At 33.8% G+C, this 24,875-nt stretch overlaps 1 protein-coding gene across 5 annotated transcripts in view; it reads right to left on the reverse strand.

The window, feature by feature from the left end:
* Positions 1-6,235: 6,235 nt before the first annotated feature.
* ncoa6 (nuclear receptor coactivator 6) overlaps positions 6,236-24,875 on the reverse strand; it is a 71,346-nt gene continuing 52,706 nt past the window's right edge. For 4 of the 5 annotated variants that reach the window (XM_039735065.1, XM_039735063.1, XM_039735068.1 and 1 more), the window contains 3 exons: positions 24,365-24,392; positions 20,069-20,229; positions 6,236-10,653 (listed from right to left, as the gene is read on the reverse strand). In XM_039735065.1, coding sequence (XP_039590999.1) covers positions 10,601-10,653; positions 20,069-20,229; positions 24,365-24,392 — 242 coding nt within the window. In that variant the 3' untranslated portion in view covers positions 6,236-10,600. Of the gene's footprint in view, positions 10,654-20,028; positions 20,230-24,364; positions 24,393-24,875 lie in introns of all 5 variants that reach the window. The other variant, XM_039735067.1, reaches the window with a different exon arrangement.

The following is a 24,875-nucleotide window of genomic DNA, read 5'->3' on the forward strand; positions in this document are numbered from 1 at the left end:
TGCACACAAAGAAACTGCCGTGATTCCATCTTGAGAGATTAGTTAGAAAAGGTAAATGCTGAGAAGGAAAGAAAAGCATGTTGATGATGGGAATGTGGTGGACAGAGATAGAGAGAGAGAGAGAGATGGGGAAAGATGTGTAGTTTAGAAAGTATTACAGTAAGTGTGCTGGCTAAATAGGAAAATAAAACTAGAGATGCTATACTGAAATCGGCAGAGTTTGACCCCAAAAAATACCGTTGACCATGTTTTAGAAAATCCTGACTGCAGTCTATAAATTCCACAGAGTTCTATTTTTAAATTTGTATAATTTAAATTGAATACAGGGCCATTCACAAGGGTTATCTGGATGTTCGATATGTTCACATTATCAATCGAGTCAACTCCAACATAAAGTTTGATGCTGAGTGTACGGCCTGCACTGACAAAGTGAGGTTGCTACTACCACAAATCAGTTAATTTGGCTTGTGCTAAATGGTGTAAAATCTGAACAAAAGGGAGGAGTAAATAAGATTCAGTTTATAAGACTCGGCTTGCACTACTCGTAAAGGGGAAGTTCACCTTCTTACGTCATTGGACTTGTTTCATGCTATACAAAAGATAACATGCATACCTAATTAAAGCAGATCTTGTTCCTGGTAGTCTTGGTAAATCAAATATTGGTATGATTTTTATCTTTTTTAGTAGTTGTAGTCTGTTTTTCACATCTTGAAATGTAGGAAGCCACAAAATATCAATGTATGACATTCACTTTGAAAATTTATGAACAATTGATAATACTGAAAACTGTACATTGTCCTACCCCTTCAGAGTTTGAAAAATGGTAGCTAAAAATGTGTGGGAGACTTCTGCTGATAAGGAGGTCCTTGATTAAAAAGAAATCAAAACATGTTGACATTTAAAATTTTTCATTTGGCTTGCATCAAAATTTGATATACTCTTAAAAGTAGGTGTATTTTAGCTTTGGTTACTTAAAAAAAATTGTAAGAGGGAAAAGATACACTAGCAATTAAAATAAGTATCCAAAAGGGTGATTTCCTGTCCCCAACTCTACACTGAACTGTAAGTATATCTGCTCTATATTAACATAAGAGTACCAGTATTTAGCACAACTCACCTCTGTAGGAAGGCAAGTCTTCTGAGCGACAAACTATTTGTGTATATGTTTCATGCTGTCAAATTGTGTCAAAACTGCCCAGCAATATACTGAAAAAAACTAAATATAGCCCAGATAAAAAAGAAATTGTCTTTTTGTATAGCCAACGGCTATTTTTGTTTAATCCATCAATAAGCTGTATAGCTGCCTTTGCTCAGTTCTGTCTGTCTTGGTGGAGATAGTGGGATCACTTTTTAATATCTCTTTATTCCAGCTACAGTGCTACTCTTACAATATTTTTATATTCAGCCTCTCTTACTGAAGATGTTTTTATTGCTACATATGATTGCATACTCTGGGAATGCTGAGACCCCATACTTGTTTAGATCATGGTGACTAATTAGGGGGCTCTCCAAAGGAAATCTGTGAATAGAGTTAGGCACCTCACCCAGCACAAAGTGCTAGCAGTTATTTGTGAAGTAGTGCTCTCCTTAACAACTTTTTCCCAATGAAACACTCTAATATTTGACTAGTCTGACATTAACCTACATGCCATCGTAAGGTGTGTTTTCTTTGCCAATTTATACTTGAATAATTTACCCAGGCACTTCATGTAATGAATGCTGCATGCTTATTAATCTCAACATTGGAGAAGATTTTTCTCCCAGAACTCTTCATTAATATGCTTGCTCTGAAAAAGGAAAATTGGTAGAATTATTAGTCAACCAAATGAAATTCATGGAATGAATTAGCCATCTGTGGCTTGCAAAATTTCTTACATTCTTATGAATTTGTTGGGTAGGTCTTGAAATTTACATTAGTGTGATGAATCTGTGTTGGGGGGGGGTTGCAGTTTTTGATCTATTATGAATTTTAGTATGACTTTTCAATCTGTTTCTGCTTGTTCACATTCACTTGATGAGCTACACTCCACAATACTCACCACTACTCAGTTTGATTACTTCTATTGCTCAAGTTAGCGCATTTCTTTCACAATATGGATCAATGCAAGAGCTCCGGAGGCTCCTATGCTGGGGTGCCTTTTAACTTTTTATAGACTGCATTTTGTAGCCATCTGTTTTAAGAAATACCATGTTTAGCTGAAGGTGTTTGATTTAATTGAGCTACTAGAGGTTTTCAGTTGGAATGTAAAGTTAAGGAACGCAAGGACTGGACTTGAGTGCATCAGTAGTGTGGGCAAAGCACACACAGCTGGAGATGAAATGCCTTTACTTCCCTGACTAGAAACATTTTAGCACCTTCTCTGTTTCTCTCAATTTTTTTAAATATTAAAAGAAAAAAATATATATATGGTGCTGAAGTATATTGATATATACTTATATTTGTAAATTATAGAAGTTACAGATGTAAGTTTGCATATGCCGTTTTACATTTTGTGAATTAAGCTTCAGATGTGTGCAGTGCAGATTTTTTTTCCCTTTTCAGATAAGGGTGTGTGAATGAGAGGAAAATGCTAAAGTCAATTTCTGTCAGTGTGAGTTTTTGAAAGATTTTTATCCTTTTGTTTTTCACAAGATTGACGCCTTGGCACTCAGGGACTTTGGATGAAAGATAAATAATATAATGTGTGTGAAAGCTGTCATAAGGATTAAAAAGTAATATTACAGTTTGTGAATTAAGGTAAATTTTTGTATGAGTTATGTAGGAGTGTATGTCCATTGGAGTAATAATGCTAAGCAGTATTTTTGATGTATAGGTGAGTGCCCTCTAGTGGTAAAACCATGTATGGCAGCTTTAAAAATTGACAAAAAAGACTGCATGTAGTGAATCAAAAAATAAATACTGTACTGTATCTTTTGGCTGACCAAGAATCTGTGGCTCAGTAATAATTGCATGAAGTGTGTCAGTAAGGAAGCCAGCAGACTCATGCCCCATTTTCCATTTTGTTTTACAAGGCAAAAAATAGGAAGGAATAAATGGTTAATGTGTAATTTTACTGTGTTGTTCATTAATCTCATTTGCCATTGTACCTTTTAATGAATCCTCCTATAGTGGATGGCAATTTGTATTTTGAATGGATATACTGAATATGAATCACCATACTTAAGTACAAAGTCACCAGATCATTTAGTTTTATAACATTATATTAATTTTCTCCTGTTTAATATAAATGGAAATCTTTTGTCAGTAGGTAGCGCTTTTTTGGCTCAGGTATGGCAGCCATAATAGACCGTATATATAAATTTGGTTTCAATACAGTTCTTCACTTTGAAAATTTCCAAATTAAAAGAAAATGTTTACTTTTAAGAAAATCTGTTTAATCTTTAACTTAAATTTGTAGTCATATAAAAATAGCTGATTATGCTGGTGCTAAGGCTGGGGTTTATAACTATAACAGATGTCACATACTGTTGTGGTTTTGTATTTATGAATGCAGCAGCACAGACTTATGATAAATAAAAGGTTCTTCCAGTCTGCCTGTGAAGCATGAATTTTTAACTTCAGTTTTGTTTATTTAATTTATTTTGAACATCTCTTAGATTCATAGATGCAAACTGAAAATGTGTCCGTATTCTATGAAACGGTTTGGGATTTGCACATATTGCTCAAACACTTGACCTCTTTTTACTGAGGTCCCACAGAATACCACTGAGGACAAATAAAAGCCTTCAAAACATCTAGATTATGACTCAACTTTTAATACAAATGGCTACTCCATTTACAAAAAATTGGATTCAAGTACTAAATGAAGGGATTATTTTGTGAGGCCTTTAAAGGGAGTTTTTAGAAAAGACGGTAATAAAATGTGGTGGATGAGGTTTCCTTAGACTGTGAGGAGGCACAAAATCTCATGTCTTGGGAATTATATAGGATTACAATTTAAAATATCCCGTAATGTTAATCTATAAAGAAATTTTTGTAGGAAATCTGTTGAATGCAGCTGAAATACTGAAAAACAATTAAAGCTGATCACCTCTTTTGAGCTTCTGCAAGGTTTTAACGTCCCCTTGAAGACAAATTGTCTGTCTGTCTGTCTGTCTGTCTGTCTGTCTATCTATCTCAGTAATAATAGCTGTCTTTTTAATTTGTACACTGAATGTCCTAATTACTGAAACAAAACTCTGGCACATTCCCTCAATTTAAACCATAATGCATTTAGAACAGACTAGGATTTTCTTTTTCTTAGAAAATACTCTTCCTTCCATTCAGTTTTAAGGTCACAAGTAGCCAGAACCTATCCTGTCTGCGTTAGGCAAAAAGCAGGGAACAATGGTTGAGAGCATGAAAGATACATTCAGCAGCATACCTATACCTGGGCAGCTTACAGTTAAAATCAAACAATCTATATGTCTGAGGAGTTAATGGAAATCCTGCATTTTGACTGGGCCTGGATTCAAACCCAGTTCTCTGCAGTTGTATGGCTGCATCTCTCACCAGTGTGCCAACCCTATGCAGTATCTTTAAATGCTTGCATAAAATAAACTGATAAAATATATACCGATTATCACTTTGGTTAAAAAATAGAAACTAAATATACTGATATGTATATAAACATACTTGAAACATACTTGTTGCAATAGATCAATCCTTTTATATTCAAACAAATCAAACACCTGCCAATTGAGGCATTTATTTTTTTGTTTTAAACACGAAAATTAAATATGACAGGTACTTAAGTGTGGGTGCTGAAAGCCATTATCCAGTAAAGAACTATGTACTTTGAGGATGTGGAGCACTGGAAAAAGTGGTCCCCCTTAAACCTTTAGTACTATGGGAAAAGTAAAACAATTAGTTTTAACAGTAAACAGTTGGTTCAGTCATTGCATATTCATTGTCAATTATTCAAGAAAGTAATCTTAGCCGAAGTAAAATAAGTGAAAAAAGAACACGTCCTTTTATTAATTTTGTGTGCTTAGGCTACTGGTAATCCAGTAATCCTGATGAGAAGCAAAATGGCAAAGTAAGAACATAAGTCAGTGTTCTGTGCAAAAAATATTAGGAATTTTACAACAAAAACACTTTAAACATAACACAAGTCTGAATAAAAGTTTATGTCCACTACAGCATTATTGCAATGGATAAAAAGCAGCTTGGAAATACTTTTAGTTATCAAATCAAATAAAATGTTATAAAGATTTACCTTTAGTTCCATTCTGAATTTGGAATATTAGCTGAATGCTAGTCATGCTCACTATAAATTAGGCCGGTGAAGGTGGAGTGTGTGCTGTAGTGGATAATGCTCCTCCTTCATGAAAGGGAAAGACAGTTGTGGAAAACAAATGCAAATCACAGAATTTCATCCCACTCCACAGCAAAACTATTTTGACATATCTATCAATAAATCAAATCAAAGCTCACCCTGCTGGGTTCTGACATGTAACATTGAGTTTGTATTAAGCCCAATCTAAACTGTTGCTAATCACATTAAAATGCTTTTTTCTGAGTGCCTGTGCCACATACATTGACCTTATTTTTATACTAGTGTCACCAAGTTAACTGTGACAACAAAACAACTGTTACGATACTGAACACCGCCCAGGTGACTACAGATGCCAGAGTACACATATACGATGATGATCTGCTAGGGCCTTCAATGTTCACAGCAAAAAAGCCACTGACTAACAGTCTTGGATCTTTGTTTACTCTGGTGCTGGTAGCAGCACCGACTGATAGATTGGTTTATAATTTTGCATTCTTATATTTCAAGATTGTCAGTTTTCTTTTTTTAATATATAAAGTGACACTTCTGAAGGGGCAGAATTCAAAGATTTCAATATTAGCTCCATGATTAACTAGCATTACCTACTAATCATGGTACATATAATTAACAGTAAATTGAACTTGACTACTGCACCAAAGCTTATCCTACAAACACTGTGACAGCTAAAAACATGTCAGAATATGGAGATGTGTTAGGTACTTTATGAATTAATCCTGATTTTATATTAAGAAATCCAAGAACCCACCTAACAAAATGATTACAAATTTCATTTTGAAATAACTATTAAAAAAAAAATCTGCTTTTATAAGTTTTTTTATTTTATTTAATATTTCATTTCACTTCAAACATAATACTAAAACTATGCCAAACAATTTGGTCATTTGCCTATATTAACCCACATTTTTATATTAAAATTAACAAAAGCAATTTATTAATTGAACAAAAAGAAAGACACATTTTTAAAGAAATACAAGTAGTAACATTTATTGTGGCATTTTACACAATTACAAGATACAAACCCTGAAATATTTTATTCTTTCTTTCAATCTCAGTTGCATGTGTTCTCGGTCTCTGGTCCATTTCTACAACAGGTTTATGTGAGAAACAGGTTTATTATAAAAATATTTACAACAAATCAGGTTTTTTTATAATCAACACACACAAGAATCTGCATCAGTTTGCTTCCATTCAAATACAGTACTTAAGACGTAAAAAAATATTTATGAATGCTCTGAGCAAAATTAAAGTAATGCATTATAAGTTATTTAAAATCTTGTCTCAATATCAGAAAAGATGAGTGGAGGAACAAAGCCAGGCAAATAAATTTGTGATGATTCTTAGTGAAACTAGACAAAAAGGGTAAATTACATTCTGCCTTCACGTCTAAATGTAGACATGTATAACCAGCTTTTAAATCTAGCCTCATCATGTGAATAATTTGTTATTGATTTCAGCCTCATCTAGAAATGAAAACTTCTTACTTTTACTTTACCCACAATATTCATTTTCTCATTTTGCAAACCCTTCTAGGTCCTCAGTTTATTAAATGGTTGGTCAACAGGAAGTGTTGCCTATAGAGTCTTGCATATATTTCTCACGAGCGCTCCACTGAGGAACACAATACCATTTTAAAATGTCTAAAGTAGACATTGCCTGTTTAAGCAAGAATTTCAGATACAACCTTCACAGCACCTAAAAATGTATAATAAATGCATTAGCTACGCTACAAAACAAAAACATATACCACAACAACACTGTCACTTTAATATGACTGTAAAGAAGAGCGGTGTTTGAAGGGTACATTTAAAAAAAAAAAAACAGTGCCATTTCAAATGATTAATTATAAAAATACTTGGCTACCATTTTTTGTAGAAACCTTACTATCTGCAGCAAACTTGTTATACTTGTAAACAGGAATACCACTATAACCCTATTCATTTTGAAAAAAAAAAAACAACAAAACAGATAACTGATAGAAAATTGGTACAAACAAATAAATAGACTGTCATAAAGGGCAAGTGAATTATGGTTAAATGAATGTTTTTTCCCTCTTTTGAAGGAATTATTTGAGTTTGGGGGTGAACATCTTAGTTTTATCCTTCTAAGAATAGAGGCCCCACTAAGCAAGTCTTGGGAATATAAAGATATATATAAGACGTCACAGCAGATTATTTTCATAATAAATAACAAAAAAAAAAAAAAGATGTCCTCATTCTTTAGAAAAGTCTGCTTGTGCATTTATTATGTTATTTCAAAAAAAAAAACTGTAGTACTGTACATACACATTTCATTTTGCTAAACAAAAACATAATGAAATGCATAATTTCTGTAGTTGTAAAATACAAGAAATTCAAATGCACTCACTTACTATATAGGCATACTGATGTTGAATAAGCTTAAAAAATACTAGAGCTGCTAAACTGGGTAACTTGATAACTTCTTTGATTGGATTCTCTTTCACATCTCACAATGGTTAAAATATATGTTGTTTCTGGGTAAAATATTGCAGTACACACACATATTTAGTGCATCACCTTGAAAGAAATACAGTATGATTGGCATATGTATAGTTGACATTTAAAAAGGAAATAATTATATGTTTATGTCTTTTAATGGCATTAAGTACTTTTTCCTGCGGTTACTTTGAAAAAATCATGGTGTAAAATGATGCAGCTATATTCTTATAATAAAAAACAATAAATAAAAAAAGTGGACCAGTCACATCATTAATCTAGTATTAAGGTAATGGAAGGACTCAAAATCCCAAGTATCAACAAGGTGGCATGAGCTAAGCATGCCATGAATGGCCAGCCTATCCCCTTTACCGCAACATTGATTCTTGTGATCAAGTGCCAACAGTTCAATACTAGATTAGTTGCATCCCCAGGCCTCACTTCTCTGGCTATTTATGTGAAATTTCTTTCAAAGTCCCACATGAAAGAGAACCTTTCACTATTAAAATAGAGAAAAATGTGACTGTTACTCTGCAACTGTTGTTCTTCTATCAGTTATTTGAGAGACTGAAAAAATAAAGCCATTTCAAAATTATTGCGCAACCAGCAATATATAGGTATGTGTCTACAATAACCGGAAGCAAAGCAGCTGCATAAACATATACTTTACATATTTCATATATAATGTGTATAATATGTACAGTATGGTTGTGCAGCTGTATTCTTTAACAAATAAACACATGGTATATAGGTTCAATAGTACACTGAAATGCCTGCTACCTTCAAAATGATGCCACTTAAATCTAGCATAATGTTGTTTGGATTCCTCTTAATGCTACAATATTTATCACTGTGCATTTTAAGCATCTGCAAATACTGTTGCAAAAGTATGCCAAAAATATAGTCTGATGTAATTTGTATAAGTTAATTGTACAACATATGTATATCACATAACTATTTCTTATGGGCAATCCTAATTTGTATATTAGATAAATTACGTTTACTTTAAAATAATGTAAAATGTTCCACAACCAATAGAACAATTATTGGTTTCTTTTATAATGCAAGATACAGCTTTGCTCCTGCAGTGGAATTCCTCGTCTCACTTGCTTATAAAGCTTTCATGCACTAACAAGATTCCAATTTTCACAAATCAGAATAGATCAATACATTGCATTTTGATGGCATTTTACTCTTAGTATTAATTTACATATTTTTCTGCTTCTTTGATTGTATTCACAGCGAACAGATGACATCATTCTAATTGCACTTACTTCCTGGGTGTTTCAACTGGTAAAGGACTGAGAAATAAACAATAGAAAAACCAGTACTGTGTTTTTTGTTTTTATATACATACTACTCTTTCAAAGGTGTGTTGCAGTAATTTTACCAACTGCACAGATTTGTTAAATTAACAAAAATTTAGAGTAAGCAAGGGCATCTTAACAAGAAGAGGAATTTTCAGGGTGTTAACTGGTTTCACATCATGACTAGAGGCTGTGGTTTTACCATCCGATTTCAGTACTTAAAGGTTTTCTGCCCACATTTATTCAAATGTGCATAAGTACAAGTAAAAGTAAAGGACAATACCTTGAATTTACGTCTTAGAACACAGGAATAGATTTAATGACATTATCTTTAATCAGAAGGCATTCACATTTTTTCCCCAGAATAATCTAAAACAACATGTGGAAACCTGGAAAACAATATACCTAAATGTACTCTTTACAATCTTCAGACTTACTTCACTCAAACAATAACAACTTCATTTCCTTAGACATGTACAACTGTGTCTGCAAAACCTTACACATATACTTCAGTATATCTGTATTTACATAAAAGTGCTGTTGAACAAAGAGAAAATTAATTATTTATTCTTGGGAGACAAGCAATGCCTCTGGTAGTTATTCAACTACCACTGTAATCTTCACATGAAAGGTAATAAATTCTGGAAATTCTACATATGGTAAATTTCAAACACTACTTTTTCATTAAAATAATTTAACCTGAATTTATAACTTATATGTGTTTTACGGTAGCCATTCAGGCCATCAGTTCCACCACTTGGCTGATTTTGATAACTTATTATGACTATTTTAAAAAAGAAAAAAAAAAATCACCATATCACCATACCACTGATGGCAGAACACGAAACAGCAAAGTAAACAGCAGTGATGATCACAAAATTCAACCCTTGGCTCTATACATTATAGAAAAGATTTACAAAAGCTGTGAGAATACTTCATTAAGGCCTAACTGGATTGCTATATAAATATTAAAGCATCTGTCTTATAGTCTGCCTTACAGGCTCAGTTCATGATGCTTCAATAAGGCAGAAATGCACTACGGCTGAGATTTAAAAAAAAAATTAACTGTTTTGATTCCACATTTTTTATACTATATGGCTGTTTTTGTCCTTTAGGTTTGATAGGGATGACCAATTTATCTGATCAAGTTCTAATAACATATGCAATGGCACAACAGTTGTTGAAACGGCATTATAAGCAAGCTTCAGAAAGCTATGACTTAATAGAGCAGGACCTCAAACTGTTAATGCTACTCCAACTCAACTGCAGCTTAATACAAAGAAGGTGGTTTAAAAAAAAAAACAAAACAAAAAAAAACCTAATTAATCTTTTTCCACAAAAAATCATACATGATTTTTAACATTTCTAGAACATTATTCAAAAGAAAAAAAAAGCAGTAACCTCTAAAACTCACATTGATGCGGGAAATGTTATCATTAGAATTAACATTGTTAAAAACAAACTGTACACAATTATAATTTCTTTAAAAAAACTTTGCCCACAAAAATATTAAAAATAATACACAAACATTTACAATTCACAGGTTAAGAATACAGGTGCTTTACTTGGATTTCCTACGCTTGGCTTGAGTTGGGCTGGCGCTTGTGTTTGAATCTGTAAAGAAAACAGGGATTTAGCTTAGAATGCAAGTGTAACTATATGCTGAAAAACCTGAAAGTTGAACATTTACTAATACCGAATAGTACACTGAATGAGTCTTTTAAGAGGTATATTTTAATTTCAAGAGAAATCTTGACACGTTTACCAAGGTGTAAAATGTTATTTGACAAATAGCAATTGGTTATACAAATACCTGAGTACAATTTTCAGTGTTGGTATACTATGAAATACATTACAAATCAAACAAAGAAAAAGAGATCTTCTCAATTATAGTTTTACGTTTAGAGTTGTGTTACCAAACACATTTGCTAGTTTTGATTTGATTTGATTTAATATACTTTGTCAATCCCCAAGGGTCATTTCAAATTAGCCATCAAATGCTAGAAGTATTCCTGGGTTTAACTGTACATCAGTTTTACTTCTGAATACTTTTATTTACGGTCTCTGGTAATGTTGTATTCTTTTGCCCTTCCATGCAAAAGAACAATTATCTAGTTACAGGACTTTTGTTTCCTCAGTTGATAAAAATTATAACTGTATTTCTAAAATTAATATCAATATTCAAACCAGATGTAATTTCCATCCATACTTGATTACAAGGTAATAATTTATGAAAATTTCAATCAGACAAAGAAAGGAAAAAGAACAAGAAGTTAGTTTTTAACTACCAAAACATGATGTGAGAGTTTTTATGTGCTGACTGATTACACATATGTTACAGTCACAAAGATATTACTTAAATTAAGTCTACTGGCCATTTACTTATTTTTTTTTACTTTGGTTTTCAAATGTGCCGTTTCTTTATCATTCTACATTCCAATTGCATTAATGAACTCCATACCTCTACATAAACAAATGTAGATAACACCCCATCCATCCATTTTTTAAACAAACTTCCATTAGAGGCTCATTGCAGAGAAACAATCTATCCAGGAAACAACTAGAACATGGATTTCATTCCACTGTATCACAAAATGCACTCAAACCAACACATTCTTAAACAAAAACAATTCAGTTCTTATTGATCCTAACCTGCAAGTTTTAGTGATGTGGAAGGAAACCAGAGTATCCAGAAAACCTTACAAACATTAGAATAACATGAGAATTCAAAGACAGGTATCTGGCTGGAAATGTGTATCTTTCACCCTAGAATTGTAAAGCAGCAAGGCTTACAAGAACACAAACTGTACCACACACATACAAAATAATGAGCACTAAATTTATCTATCTAAAATTATTCTAGAAATATGGAGTTGAAAAGCTGGTACTGCATGTAGTTTGTCTTTCAGGTTCTGCAATTTACTCTGCTTAACATCCTGACATCAGATATTTAACACTTTCAACCTTACAAACATGACATCCACCAGCTAAAAAGATTTTTTATGAGGGCAGGCTACTATAAGCCTTATTTTATGCTAAGACATATCTAATAATTATGGACATTTTGATTAACATTTTATTTGGGTAATGAAATCTTCATCATTAAATAAACAAAATTTGTAAGGGTTGCCTTCTGGCCAGTGGCAAGACAATAACATATTCATTTTCAAAGGGAGACATGAACTAGAAGTGTGCATTAGGTTGATTTAATCTGTCCTTTATCTTGCTACAAGAAAATATTATCCATCAGCAGCTGAATAATTATGTATGGTGTGGTCCCCAGCTGGGGCTGGAGCTCGGCCGGGACGCCCAGGAGGACCGGAGGAGGGCTTGTGCCTCCTCCAGACCGAGAGGGAGCGTCCGTCCTGGTTATGCTGGAGGCCTTGGGTAGAGGGCTTGGAAGCCCAGCCCTGTAGGGACCCGTGGCCACCGGCAGGCGGCGCCCCAGTGCCTGATTATCCCAGTAGCCCGGCACTTCCGCCACAACAGGAAGTGCCGGGGGGAAGACGACAGGGGACACCCGGAAGGCTTCCGGGTGCACAGCCAGCACTTCCGCCACACGGGGGGTGTGTCCGCGGGAGATTGCCGGAAAGCAGCTGGAGCCCATCCGGGTTCCTATAAAAGGGGCCGCCTCCCTCCAGTCATTGACAAGAGTCGGGTGGAAGAGTGGCAACGTCTGGAGGAGGAAGGAGGCGGTCAGAAGAGAAAGGAAAGAAAGAGAGAGAAAAGAAGAAGAGAAAGAAGAAGAAAGAGAAGGCATTGGAGTGGCCTGGACTGAGGGGGGTTGGTGAGCAGAATTGTACAGAATAATGAAGAATAAACCTGTGTTTGTGGGTGACATTAACGTGTCTGCCTGTCTGTGTCCGGGGCGAGGTTCACAATTGGAACGCCTGAAAATGCACCCATTGTCATTTCTGTTCTGTTTGTCCAACTATGCACAATATGCTGCAAATAATAATGCAAACGAAAAAATGTGGGGGACCTGCTTTAGTTAACTTCCTTATACTGTACATAATTATTTTAAGCAACTATAAATATATTTCCATGATCAAAGTAAGTTTGTGTTTTTTGGTTTTTAAGTCTAGATAGGATATGGGTTTATAAATCACTTTTCTATAGAAAAAAATCCAACCTATGTTTCTCTGTAAAAACTATCATTTACACATATCTTTTACAGATCAAATGCTTAGTTTAGTGACTTGTTAAAGATGACACAAAGAACAGTCTTGGGATCTCCGAGCAACATCAGTATGGTGTGAAAACGTGCTCAAAAAATAACATTAGCACATAACCTGATTATGCAAACTGAAGATGAACACTGCAGCTTTACTAACTAGTTATGCACACATTACATTTCAAGGGTATTTGCACTCTAACTTATCAGCAAAGTATGCATAAAAGAGTGACAAAACAGATGCGTTTATCCTGCTATAAAAAGAAACTGGATTTACCTATACTATAGTAAACAATTATTTAGATTTTAAAATAAAACAAGGAGACATAGTGAAATCAAAGTTTTCACTAAGGATTTTCTGTCCCCTTGTATTTTATTTTTGACATTTTCTATTTTGAAGACTGTGAACAGCAGGAAAAAACATAAATAAATACAAGCATTTAATAAGTATTTCCTGCTCTTTTTATACTTTATTTTTGAGATTCTGTAGATTCTCTATTTTGAAAATAAACCATAGGAAAGAACAAACACTTTCTTTCAATACGAAAGAAATGACTACCTAAATAAAACTATTCAAAAATTTTGAAATATCAGTGTTATGTCAAAATGAGCTGCTGTATCTGTTGTCCATTCTTCTAAACAATACATCTCACAAAAGGGCTGTGTTATACTTGAGAAAGACATGTGTGGAAATAATACTTTCAGAATGTAATCAAAGATTTTCTTAAATACCTTAAGAACAGTGAAAAGTGCTGAAAGTTTATAGACTTTTTTATTTTTTTATTTTTTTTTTAAATCAGTCTTTCAAACGTTTACCCCAAAGTAGAACAGAACAGCACTCAGCATGAACAGCAACTAAATATACATTTTAATTAGATATTATTTACTAATTAGCATAGTCAGTCAACTCAATATATGTACTTAAATATTATACTAACATCAAGTGACCTGCTAAATTTAGTCATGCTTTCATGTTGAGATGGAGCAGTGATGCTCCAATTGATTGGACACTGACGTAAATCAGCCTATTTTTCACTACAAAAGACCCTATCAGTAAATTGGATGATTACAAAAAACGGTAGCGAGTATGTCTTTTCTATTTCTGCAAACTTCCAGTAAATGGAGAACAGCAAGGCAAACTTTACCAGAAAAGGAGAGAAGACTGGAATATTAGCCTTTACATTAAAGGAAATGGACTAAAACTGCGGAAAAGGAATCGGAGGAGTTGACCTGTGTTATTAGTCAGTCAAACAGCAAGAAAAACTACTTTAATGAATCCAGACCTTTTTATTTTGTCCTTTAATTAACACAAACACTGCTTGTCTCAGCTTATTTAGTGAGCAAGCTTGTGTTTAGTACAGCAGCTTACATTTTCAATTAGAAAAAGAAATAATAAAAGAAGAAACTGAAATTGCTACATAGTAAACAATAGACTTGTTATCTTAATAGCAAAATTTGTGTATTTTACTTGTAAACTTGCTGAGCTTTTTAGCTTTGCATCTTCCTGATGAACATCTTATGACTATCTGAAATATCTGAAACAGTTTTTTAAGGATTAGACAATTGGTGAAATCTACTTTTTTCAATTAAGATTTGATTTAGGTAAGTACATCACAGAAGAAATAAATCAATGTCACAGCTTGCAATTATGAGAAACATTTTCTTTTATGCCACCTCATATTATGGACAAATATTTTCTGTACATATGTTATTAGTTACAAAAGTTATGTATTTTAAGGGAATTTTATTTATTTTAGTATTTATATGGTCACTCAACAATAAGCCTACAAAATTTTACTTTGCTAATAAAAAGGAACAGGTACCACCAGTGGTTTATAATTTAATATAAAAAACAACAAACTTAACAGTTTAATGTAGAACATAAGGCTTTTACGCATCTGGTCATATGGAAAGCTTTGTATAAAAAGGGTTTTCAAAAGATAAAGAACAAAAGTCTGAATTGGTATTAGACTCTGTCAGTTCAGTAACATGAAATCACTATCAATCCTGAAAATAACTGAAGTATTTCTAACCCAGAGCAACTAAAACTTTCCATTATTCTGCCACAGAATGTCTATTACATTATAAGATTTATGAATATTTATTCAGAAGCAACTATTTGGAAAGGGAATACTGTACTCTCAACATGCCTTTAACTAAGAGTAAGAAAAAAAAAAAAAACAAAACAGAAACACACACAGAAAAAGATGAGCTAAAGGCTAGCACATGCACTCTGAGGGGAGCATTTTATCTGGGAAAATGATATTAATTAGAACTATGAATTTGCAAACATTTTTGAACAGGAGCCATGTAGTTTAATATCATGTGACTCATTAAGAGAAGGGAAAAATAATTAAAACTTTGTGTTCATATGTCTATTTTTCAATCTTTAGCACAAGCATAACAATCTCTTTAAAAAAAATAAAGAAAATGATAACATATCTGTGTTCCGTCCACTAGTGTGAATGTATAAGGAAGTTTAAATAATAAAATTGCATTCTCAATAAAGCAGTTTTAAAATTATCTGTGCAAACAATACAGAGACCAAGATATCTATTCCCACTACAGACTTCATACTGTAAAACACTAGAATTCTCCGCTCACAGCACATTAAAAAGTAATTTAACAAAAAAATTTAAGATGATGCCTAATGCTACAACATAGACTACTGCAATTTTAAATTACTTAATTACTTGGTACATTTGTACAAAGAAAAAAAAAAGCCAAGACACTCACACAATGAATAAAAAAACAATTCAGCATTAAAGATCTACAATTTTACTTCAGGGCCAAGATGTGCATGTTTATATCAAATATACTACAAAAGATTTTGAATTACCTCACGTTAAATAAATATGAACTAGGTTTCTAACGTTATATCACATGCTTGTACTTATTCTTGCGATTGCAAAATTAACATATGAAGAATTTCTTTGAAGTGACTCTCAGAATGCTCTCCCAGTCAATAATGACTATGAAAAGGCTAGGATTTACTTTGAAAAAAATTACAAAAACAACAGGCATCTTACAGCTAGTTTTATATTATTGCTAAAATGTGCTTATATACTCTCAATTTAAACAATCAGGAGAATAAACAAAAACTCTTTAGGAAACTTGCACTTTCAGGGAATGATGCACTGTTCAATTAAGTTGTCTTTACTGTTCCACTGTACAGAAAATACACGTATTGTGCTGAATTTTACTAATCAATCAACTTTTATTTTACACAACATCAGTGTGTACCCACTGACAACTTTGTCCTCTTCTACATCTCATTAACTACATAAAATGTTACTATGCTCAGCTGATTGTAAATTTATATTACCATCCTATCAAGCAATAAATCCTGTGCACGAATCCCTACTTAAAGCATTTTATTTTAATATGCAATTACTTTCTGTAATTTATTGTTTATTTAATGACTAGCTGTGTTACCTGGCTTCCTCTGGAAAAATTTCTAAGTCAGTGGGCCTCGATTATAGTGCCATTGGTTAACCATATGTATCAGAAGTACTATGTAACTAAGTACTTTTCTGTAAATAACACATTTATTTGTTTTTACCAGGGACTAATATTATTAGTTCACTTAAGTTGCTTACTGTTGAACATGCTACATACAGTCCTTGGTGGTGCTGGTGTTAAAGCGATTGCAGAAATACTCTGTATTAAATGGCATTCAGTAATGTTACAAAGGTGATTTAAAGTTGATTGAAAGGTGTAAAATGCTAAAAATCTTGACTCCCCATTAGCATCAAAGCATAAAATTAGTACCAACTCAGTATATGGTGGATTTGAAAAATTTCTACAACAGAAAAAAAAAATGTAAAAATTATTTTTACTCACTCAAAACCCACTGTCCTGTTTCCTTCTTATCACAATCAGAAAAACAGCATCAGATGATGAAACAAATTGCATTTCATTCCGTTCAATTGTGGCTTGGCTCCATTGATTAATTTGAAGTGTTTCTTTTTTTTATTTAATCTTTGTTTTATTTATTTATTTCAAAATTGCTTAACACTGACAACAGTGTTGTTGGTTTTTTTTCTTCAAAAATGCAAGTCTATGCACTGATACAAAGATATGTAGTATAATCAGTTTATCTTAGACTTATTGTCACAAGTGACACACCCCAGCCAAAGTGATTGATAATGGCACACAATACTTTTGCAAACCCCCTTCCCCCCTCTTCAAATAGTACTCTATTCATAAACGGAGGATGGGCATTACCCCTAAATACTGACATATCGAAATGCCATTTATTTTAGTGGATATCTACTTTCCACATTCCATGGAGTGGGGACTGCAATATTATATCAACATAGGTTAATGCTTTATTCAATATAGAACTATACATTTTTGGTCAAACTTGCTTAAAACATATAGTTTCTCCATGAAAGTCATCATGATGTTTATTCCAGTCTCAGCTAGAGTATATTTGCCAACCCTGTCTTCATCCTATTTTTGCAACATTTCTATATGTCAAACAGGAAATTCCTACCAGCAAATATGTTAAGAAATACATTCCTCCTTTGATTGGTGTATGATGTTTTATCCAGTCCCACAAACCTGTATTTCTGGGGGAAGGCTGAGACACCCTTTGCAGCCTGTGCAAAAGGAAAGGAACCCTTGAGCACATTCTATGCAGCTGCTCTAAAACCCTGGGAGAAACAACTTCAACTGACGCCAAAACCAGGTGCTGAAAACAGTGGCCCAGACAATTTGCACAGCTTTGCAAGAACTGTCGGGTGACATGAGTAGTAAGATTTAAGAAGGCAGGGAGGAACCTTAGACACCTAAGAAAAGCTTTAACAGATGACCTCAGTACATCTACCAACTGGCAGATGAGTGTCTACCTAGTGAGGCAGCTCAAGTTACAAGTTCAAACAGTCATGCCCTTGTTGAGGTCAGACATAGTACACCTGTCTGAGTGAGCTAGACAGGTGATTATGCTGGAACTAACTGTCCTCTGGAAAGACAGGATCTGTTAGCCCTTTCGAGGTTGGCCACAAGGGATTTAATGGCCAATCTCTCTGCCAAGCCTTCAGTCATTTGGGCGTTACAGCCATAGAAGAGCCATCAATACTACAACAGAGGTTGCCGAACAGGCCTCATGATGGTTCTTGATAAAGAGAAATGACCCATGACTTGCTACTCAGGCACAGGCTAGGGTCTGATTAGCCTCAGCTGGGTCACCTGGCACACCAAGGAAAGGGTGTCTGATATTATTAGACCCGAAACACCCAGTGACCCCTGGAAGATCACTGATGATGTGTCTGAGGGCATCATAAGATGTTTTCAAATAGCAAAGAATAAAATGTTTATTGGACCAAAGTGGATTAACTCTACTTAAGCTATCTTTCTTTTCCTCTTATTTCTTTGCAAATAATTTAAAAAATCTATTTCAAAATGAACACAAGTAGGAGAAAATGCTATCAATTTACTTAAAGAGTAAAGCAAAAAATTAACTGATGCTACTGTGAACCAGAAACTGTGACATATCAATAAACAAGCCTGTGAATATATCAAAAGAAACACCTGCACTGTTAGTAAACATTTAACAACGTAGACAGAAAGCCAATGAAAGTATTCTATTAAGTAGCAAGTTCCTTTAAGGGCAAAGATGGATGTCAATAGGAACTAACTTTGAGAAGGAACATTTTATTAGTGACAAGTATTACATTTTTCTGGAGGGCATATTTCACCATTTAATAGCACCCCTAAACATAATAGTCAGTAGCTATTACTTTTTCTTTACAAACTATACAGTAGCTACAATATTACAATTATCATATACATGTTAGGATAATTTTGAGAATGAGTATCCAAAAAGCAAATGCCACATCAGCTGCAGGGGACAACAATTAAGCAAGTGTTACAAAATGTTGACAAGTAACTGTTTTTAATTTGACCCACACCAATACAGATACTTTTCATAAAGTTACTGTCCTCTGTTAATGTAAACCTCTCATTTATCAAAAAAGCAAAATGAAGTATTGTTGAATACATATTCAAGACAACGACTCATGGAACATAATCTTTAAGTATTAACAGGGTTAAACTTCCTTGTTATTCTTCATTAATGGGTCTAATTAATTAATTAATTAATTTAATTAATTAATTAAACTCAATTCAAAATTATCTTTGTCACTTTAAAGTATTTGTCATGGTGCTTTAAACAGTAGAATGGCATTTCCCCATTGCATACAAATTTAAAGGATTACAATTTTTCAAATATTCAGTTATTTGCTTAGTTAGAATCTAAAAGTTAATAAGTTAAGTCATGTACAAACACAAATTTAAAATTGACATTTTTTAATTCTCAGAAGAATGGAAGTGTATCTTTCTTGTTATCTGTAAATGTGCTAAACAGAATGAAGTGTATATACCAGAGAAAATTAGGGGGATTTGTATTCATGAGATTCACTGAAATAATAAAGCAAATAACAGAGTTATACTGTAGAAGTCCCTGACAGCACTTGGAAAACATATAACTCTTTAAACTATTAGGAGAGTTCAAGATGTGTAATTCCAAAGTAGTATATATTATTTTTTTCTAGAAGAGGCAGATGATGCATTACCATTTTCACATACCAGTAAATATCATAATTTACTTATACATTGCTCAAATTTATTTGCCTGCCTCCACTGCTGGATTTTGAGATTTCTTCACTGCTTTACTCTTTCCTTAACGTTCTTCTAGGTTTTCAGTTTTAAAATTATTTAATATTATGTTATTAATGCAGCTCTAAAGCGCTAGCCTATTAACACAACAAAAAACAGTTAGGGAATCACCGTATGTGAAAAGTTATACTGACACATTGTCTTGAAAGACGTCTTCTCCCTAGTTTGATATACCTTTCATGGTGGGAACCAGTGAGGGACTAGGTCTGGCTGGTCTTTTACGCTGCCCATTTTCAACTGTTTCCTGTGGAGTGGACCCTTCATCTGTGTCCCTCTCAGCACGAGAGCCTCGCCTGCTTGGAGGCTTTGGCTTTTCGGGGGCACACTTTACTTCTCTGGAATAGTGAAACAGACCATATTAGTTGCATCTTAGTAAGTTATAATTTACATATATTTTAAAGTTACTAGTACAGTATATGTTCATTAAGAAAAATTATCATTTACATTTTGAACAGAAATTAAAAGCATTATAATATGTACCAATATATATTTCACAAATACACATAATTAAATGTGGAATGCAGCATAAATATGATAATGACCAAATCATAAACATACTGCTTGTTATTTATGCATGATAGTACACACACACACAGAGGCAGAACCTCTGTTTTTCCCATTTGATCCTGGGGTTCATCAGGGGTGTGTTCTTGCTCCTACTCTGTTCAATGCTTGTATGGACTGGGTGTTGGGCAAGGTCGTGGGGTCCAGTGGCTGTGGGGCATCTTTTGGTGAAGAAAGATTCACAGATCTTGACTTTGCTGACGATGCTGTGATCTTCGCGGAGTTAATGGAGACTTTGATTGTGGCGCTCGAGAGACTGTGCGAGGAGTCTGAGTGTCTGGGCTTGTGAGAGTCCTGGATAAAAACCAAGAGCCAGGCCTTTAATGACCTCTTGGACACAGCCATCAGCAGTGCGTCTGTCTGCGGAGAGAGTGTTGACCTTGTTGAGAGGTTTACTTACCTTGGTAGTGACATTCATGTTTCTGGTGACTCTTCCTGTGAAGTCAGTAGACGGATTGGGAGAGCATGGGGCAGGGGGGTCATGAGGTCGCTGGAAAGGGGTGTGTGGTGCTCCTGATATCTATTCAAAAGGACGAAAGTTCAAGTCTTTGGAGTCCGGTGCTTCCTGTATTGCTATATGGTTGCAAGACATGGACGCTATCCAGTGACCTGAGAAGAAGACTGGATTCCTTTGGTACTGTGTCTCTCTGGAAAATCCTTGTGTACCGTTGGTTTGACTTTGTGTAGAATAAGCGGCTGCTCATGGAGTCCCGAATGAGGCACATTACCTGCATTGTGAGGGAGCATCAGTTACGGCACTACGGCCATGTAGTGTGTTTCCCCGAGAGTGATCCAGCTCTTAAGATCCTCATTGTTGGGGACCCGAGTGGCTGAACCAGGCCAAGTGGTCGCCCACGTAACACCTGGCTGCAGCAGATAAAGGGTCATTTCAGGAGGGTGGGACTGGACCGCGTGTCTGCCTGGAGGGTTGCCAACCAGGATCTCGAGCTGTTTCATCCTGTAGTGGGTGCAGCAACTCACTGTAACAGTGCATGCTCCCCACTTGACCTGATAGTACCACTATTAATTAAATTCATAGTAAGCTTGGTAATCATCATAATAATACATTTTATTTATATAGCGCCTTTCCCATGCTCAAGGTGTAAAAACTGATCTTTCCAACTTTCAGTCTTTTTCACCACAATAAGAAGTCATATAAATTATAAATATTATATTTCAAAATGAAGTAAAAAAGTAATTTCCTCAATAATTGCACACATTTGACAATAAACATTTTCAGGTCTTCATCCTAACTTTATTGTAAGATAAAGGGCACCTGCACGATTAAATAATAAGTTATTTATTGAATGAAGAAAATTGTACAATTATTAACACTAATCTTTACTAAACCAAGAGAAGCCAGCAGTTCTCTGAATGTTTTTTAGGATGTGGAAGAACTTTCTGGATGATTTTACACTGCACCTGTAAAATAATTCGGCAGGTAGGCTACTTCTGGGCAAATCACTACTCTCTAGAGATTACAGCTCTTGGGGCATTTCACAGCCTCAGAAATTGACTGTAGACCATTCCTGAAAGACAGGTAGCAACAACTATTTATTGATTTCCTCAGAAATTTCCCTTGGCAGTAGAACTATGTGTTTGATAAATATTTGCTGTAAACTTTGACACTGATAAGGTTCAAATTAAGTTGAAGTGATATTGGTTGTGGTGAAATGTGGCCCATGTTCATTTAATTGACTGTAATTATCCCTTAAACTGGTTTGATTTAAGAAAGGTGCCAGTGTCAGATAAGTAAGTTCACTTGACAAATTAAACAATTTAAAATGTGTTATTTTTCACTCATGTGCCATTAAATATTAGTTTTTTAGATGGAAAACCCTTATTGTCAAAAATGTTAAATAACAGTGGTAATCATGACAGGGTGAAATACTTTTTTCATATCTCTGTATGCATTGTGTAACAGCTTCTATGCATACAATTAATTTGGTTAAAGGACTGACTCTACAGAATAATTACACAAGACTCAAATTACTTTGTATATTATTTCTTGTGAACAGACCAAAAAAGTATGAAGGGATACACACGTAAATAACAGTATTGTGAAATGTGACAATTCATAACAATATGATATATAAACATAAATTAATGTATCATTAAATATGTTTTTGCTGCTTATTTCTTTATGTATTTATTTAGTTAGGTCTTCATTTATGTATATTGTACATACACTGTATATTGTAGTGACACTGCATGCAATATGAAACAAGACTTTAACTTATCGAAGTTAAAAGGTTGGGCTGTTGGAAGTACTGTTTTTTGAGTATTTAAATTGTCCACAGTGTGGAAATATGCACTTTGCTAAACTTGAGAATTCTGTGGCTCATGTACATGTTTAATGTTGTGACAGGTATAAGTGCTATAAAGACTTGTCCAGAAATTCTGCATGAAGCTCTGAACTTATCATTTGGTGTCTATATCTGAAGTATCTAATATAAATGTGGTACTTCATGGTGTAAAATCTATGCTCACGCTTTGGACAATTCAACAATAAAAACATGACTTGCTAGAGCCCACCCTCTTAACTTTGATGAGTGAAAAAGACAGTTTTCATTTGATGGCTTATTTCATGTTGAGTATGTGGTCAATGGAATAAAGAATGAAAAATAATGCATATATAAAGAAAAAGCAACAAAACAATTTTGTAACCCAATTATTCATGGTCACAAGTACTAATGCTGTTGTAAGGGGTAAAGAACTTGAATCGTTTATTGTCCTCATATTTATAATTAACATACCCTTTAGATAGCAGTGCATCCACACATAGACTGATTGAGATGATCAACTGATGTAGCAGTTTGAGTTTAAAGTGACAGACTTTTGTCACTCTCTTTCTCCACCGACAGACTGAGGAGATCGTTCCTCCCCCACACTATGCGACTCTTCAATTCCACCCGGGGGAGTAAATGCTAACATTACTCAAAGTTATTGTCTGCTTTTTATTTTTTTCATTTTTATTACTATTTAATTTAATATTGTTTCTTTGTATCAGTATACTGCTGCTGGATTATGTGAATTTCCCCTTGGGATTAATAAAGTATCTATCTATCTATCTATCTATCTAAAGTGACAACAAACACTCATATAAAAGGATTCAAATAAATTAGAAGACTAATGAACATATTGTATATTTCATCTAGTCAACATAGGGAAAATGAATCATTTAAAAAAGTTTGCTACTTTGTGGTGTTTATTCTCATTAATGTTATATTTTATTGTCTAATTCCATATTTCCAAATATTTATGATGTATTCTACATTTAGCTCCAACAGTTATATAAAACTACATTTGTTAATATAGCACTGTTACATTATCTGTTCTAATGCAACTAGGACAAACAACCTTGCATCTATCTATCCATTTATTTACTAAAACCTCTTATTTCACCAACCAGGTTTTATAAAGATGAAGCCTATCAGAACAGCAATCATATTTTCATGATGCTGGAGTCAACTTCAGAACGTATTAGCTAATTTAGAATTACTACTTAACATTAATGGCAAAAAAACACAATCCTGACAGGAATCTCAACTTCATGAGTTGTGAGACAACACTGCCAACCGCTACCGCTGGCTGCCTAATTTAAAAGTATTTTATATATTATATATCAATCAATGTAACCGCCTGCATTACACAAATACAGCCTGATTTGGATACAGAATCAAATTTACAGACTAAATAGATCAGTAAATCCTACAATAGCAGAAAAAAGTTTAGTAGTCTTCAAGAATGTCCATCTGAAACTTTCAATTGATCATTAAGTGCCAGTCCTACCAAAAAGACCTCATTTTGCAATTTTCATACATTTGGGGAATATGATTTATGTCTCTCATGTAAATGTTTACTATGAGCATGATTTCATATTTGGTTAATCTAAAAAAAACTTACCCCTGCTCTGTTACAGTAGCTGATTCTTCTGCAAAACAAAATGTGGAAAAAAATACATTACCAAAACACAAAATAATAATGTTAAACCCTTTTTCTTACAAACTCACATGTTTCACATCTCTAATGCTAAATTAGTTGTTGCTTTTCATAAAGAGTATAATAATAAACAACTTTTTCTCAAACTTACAATATTATATTGCAGAACAAAAAAGTCAATGCACTACTACATAACCACTTTTAGATTTGTCATTAGCAATGAAAACATTTTTAGTTAGCTAAATTACTGTAGAAAAAAAATAAAAATGTTTATTTATGTAACTAAAAAGCAGTATAGTTGTGGCCAAAAGTTTTGAGAATGACACAAGTATTGGTTTTCACAAAGGTTGCTGCTTCATTGTTTTTAGATCTTTTTGTCAGATGTTTCTATGGTATACTGAAGTATAATTACAAGCATTTCATAAGTTTCAAAGGCTTTTATTTACAATTACATTAAGTTTATGCATACAGTCCA

Source organism: Polypterus senegalus, chromosome 14 (genome assembly GCF_016835505.1).
Source record: "Polypterus senegalus isolate Bchr_013 chromosome 14, ASM1683550v1, whole genome shotgun sequence".
Taxonomy (NCBI): Eukaryota; Metazoa; Chordata; class Cladistia; order Polypteriformes; family Polypteridae; genus Polypterus; species Polypterus senegalus.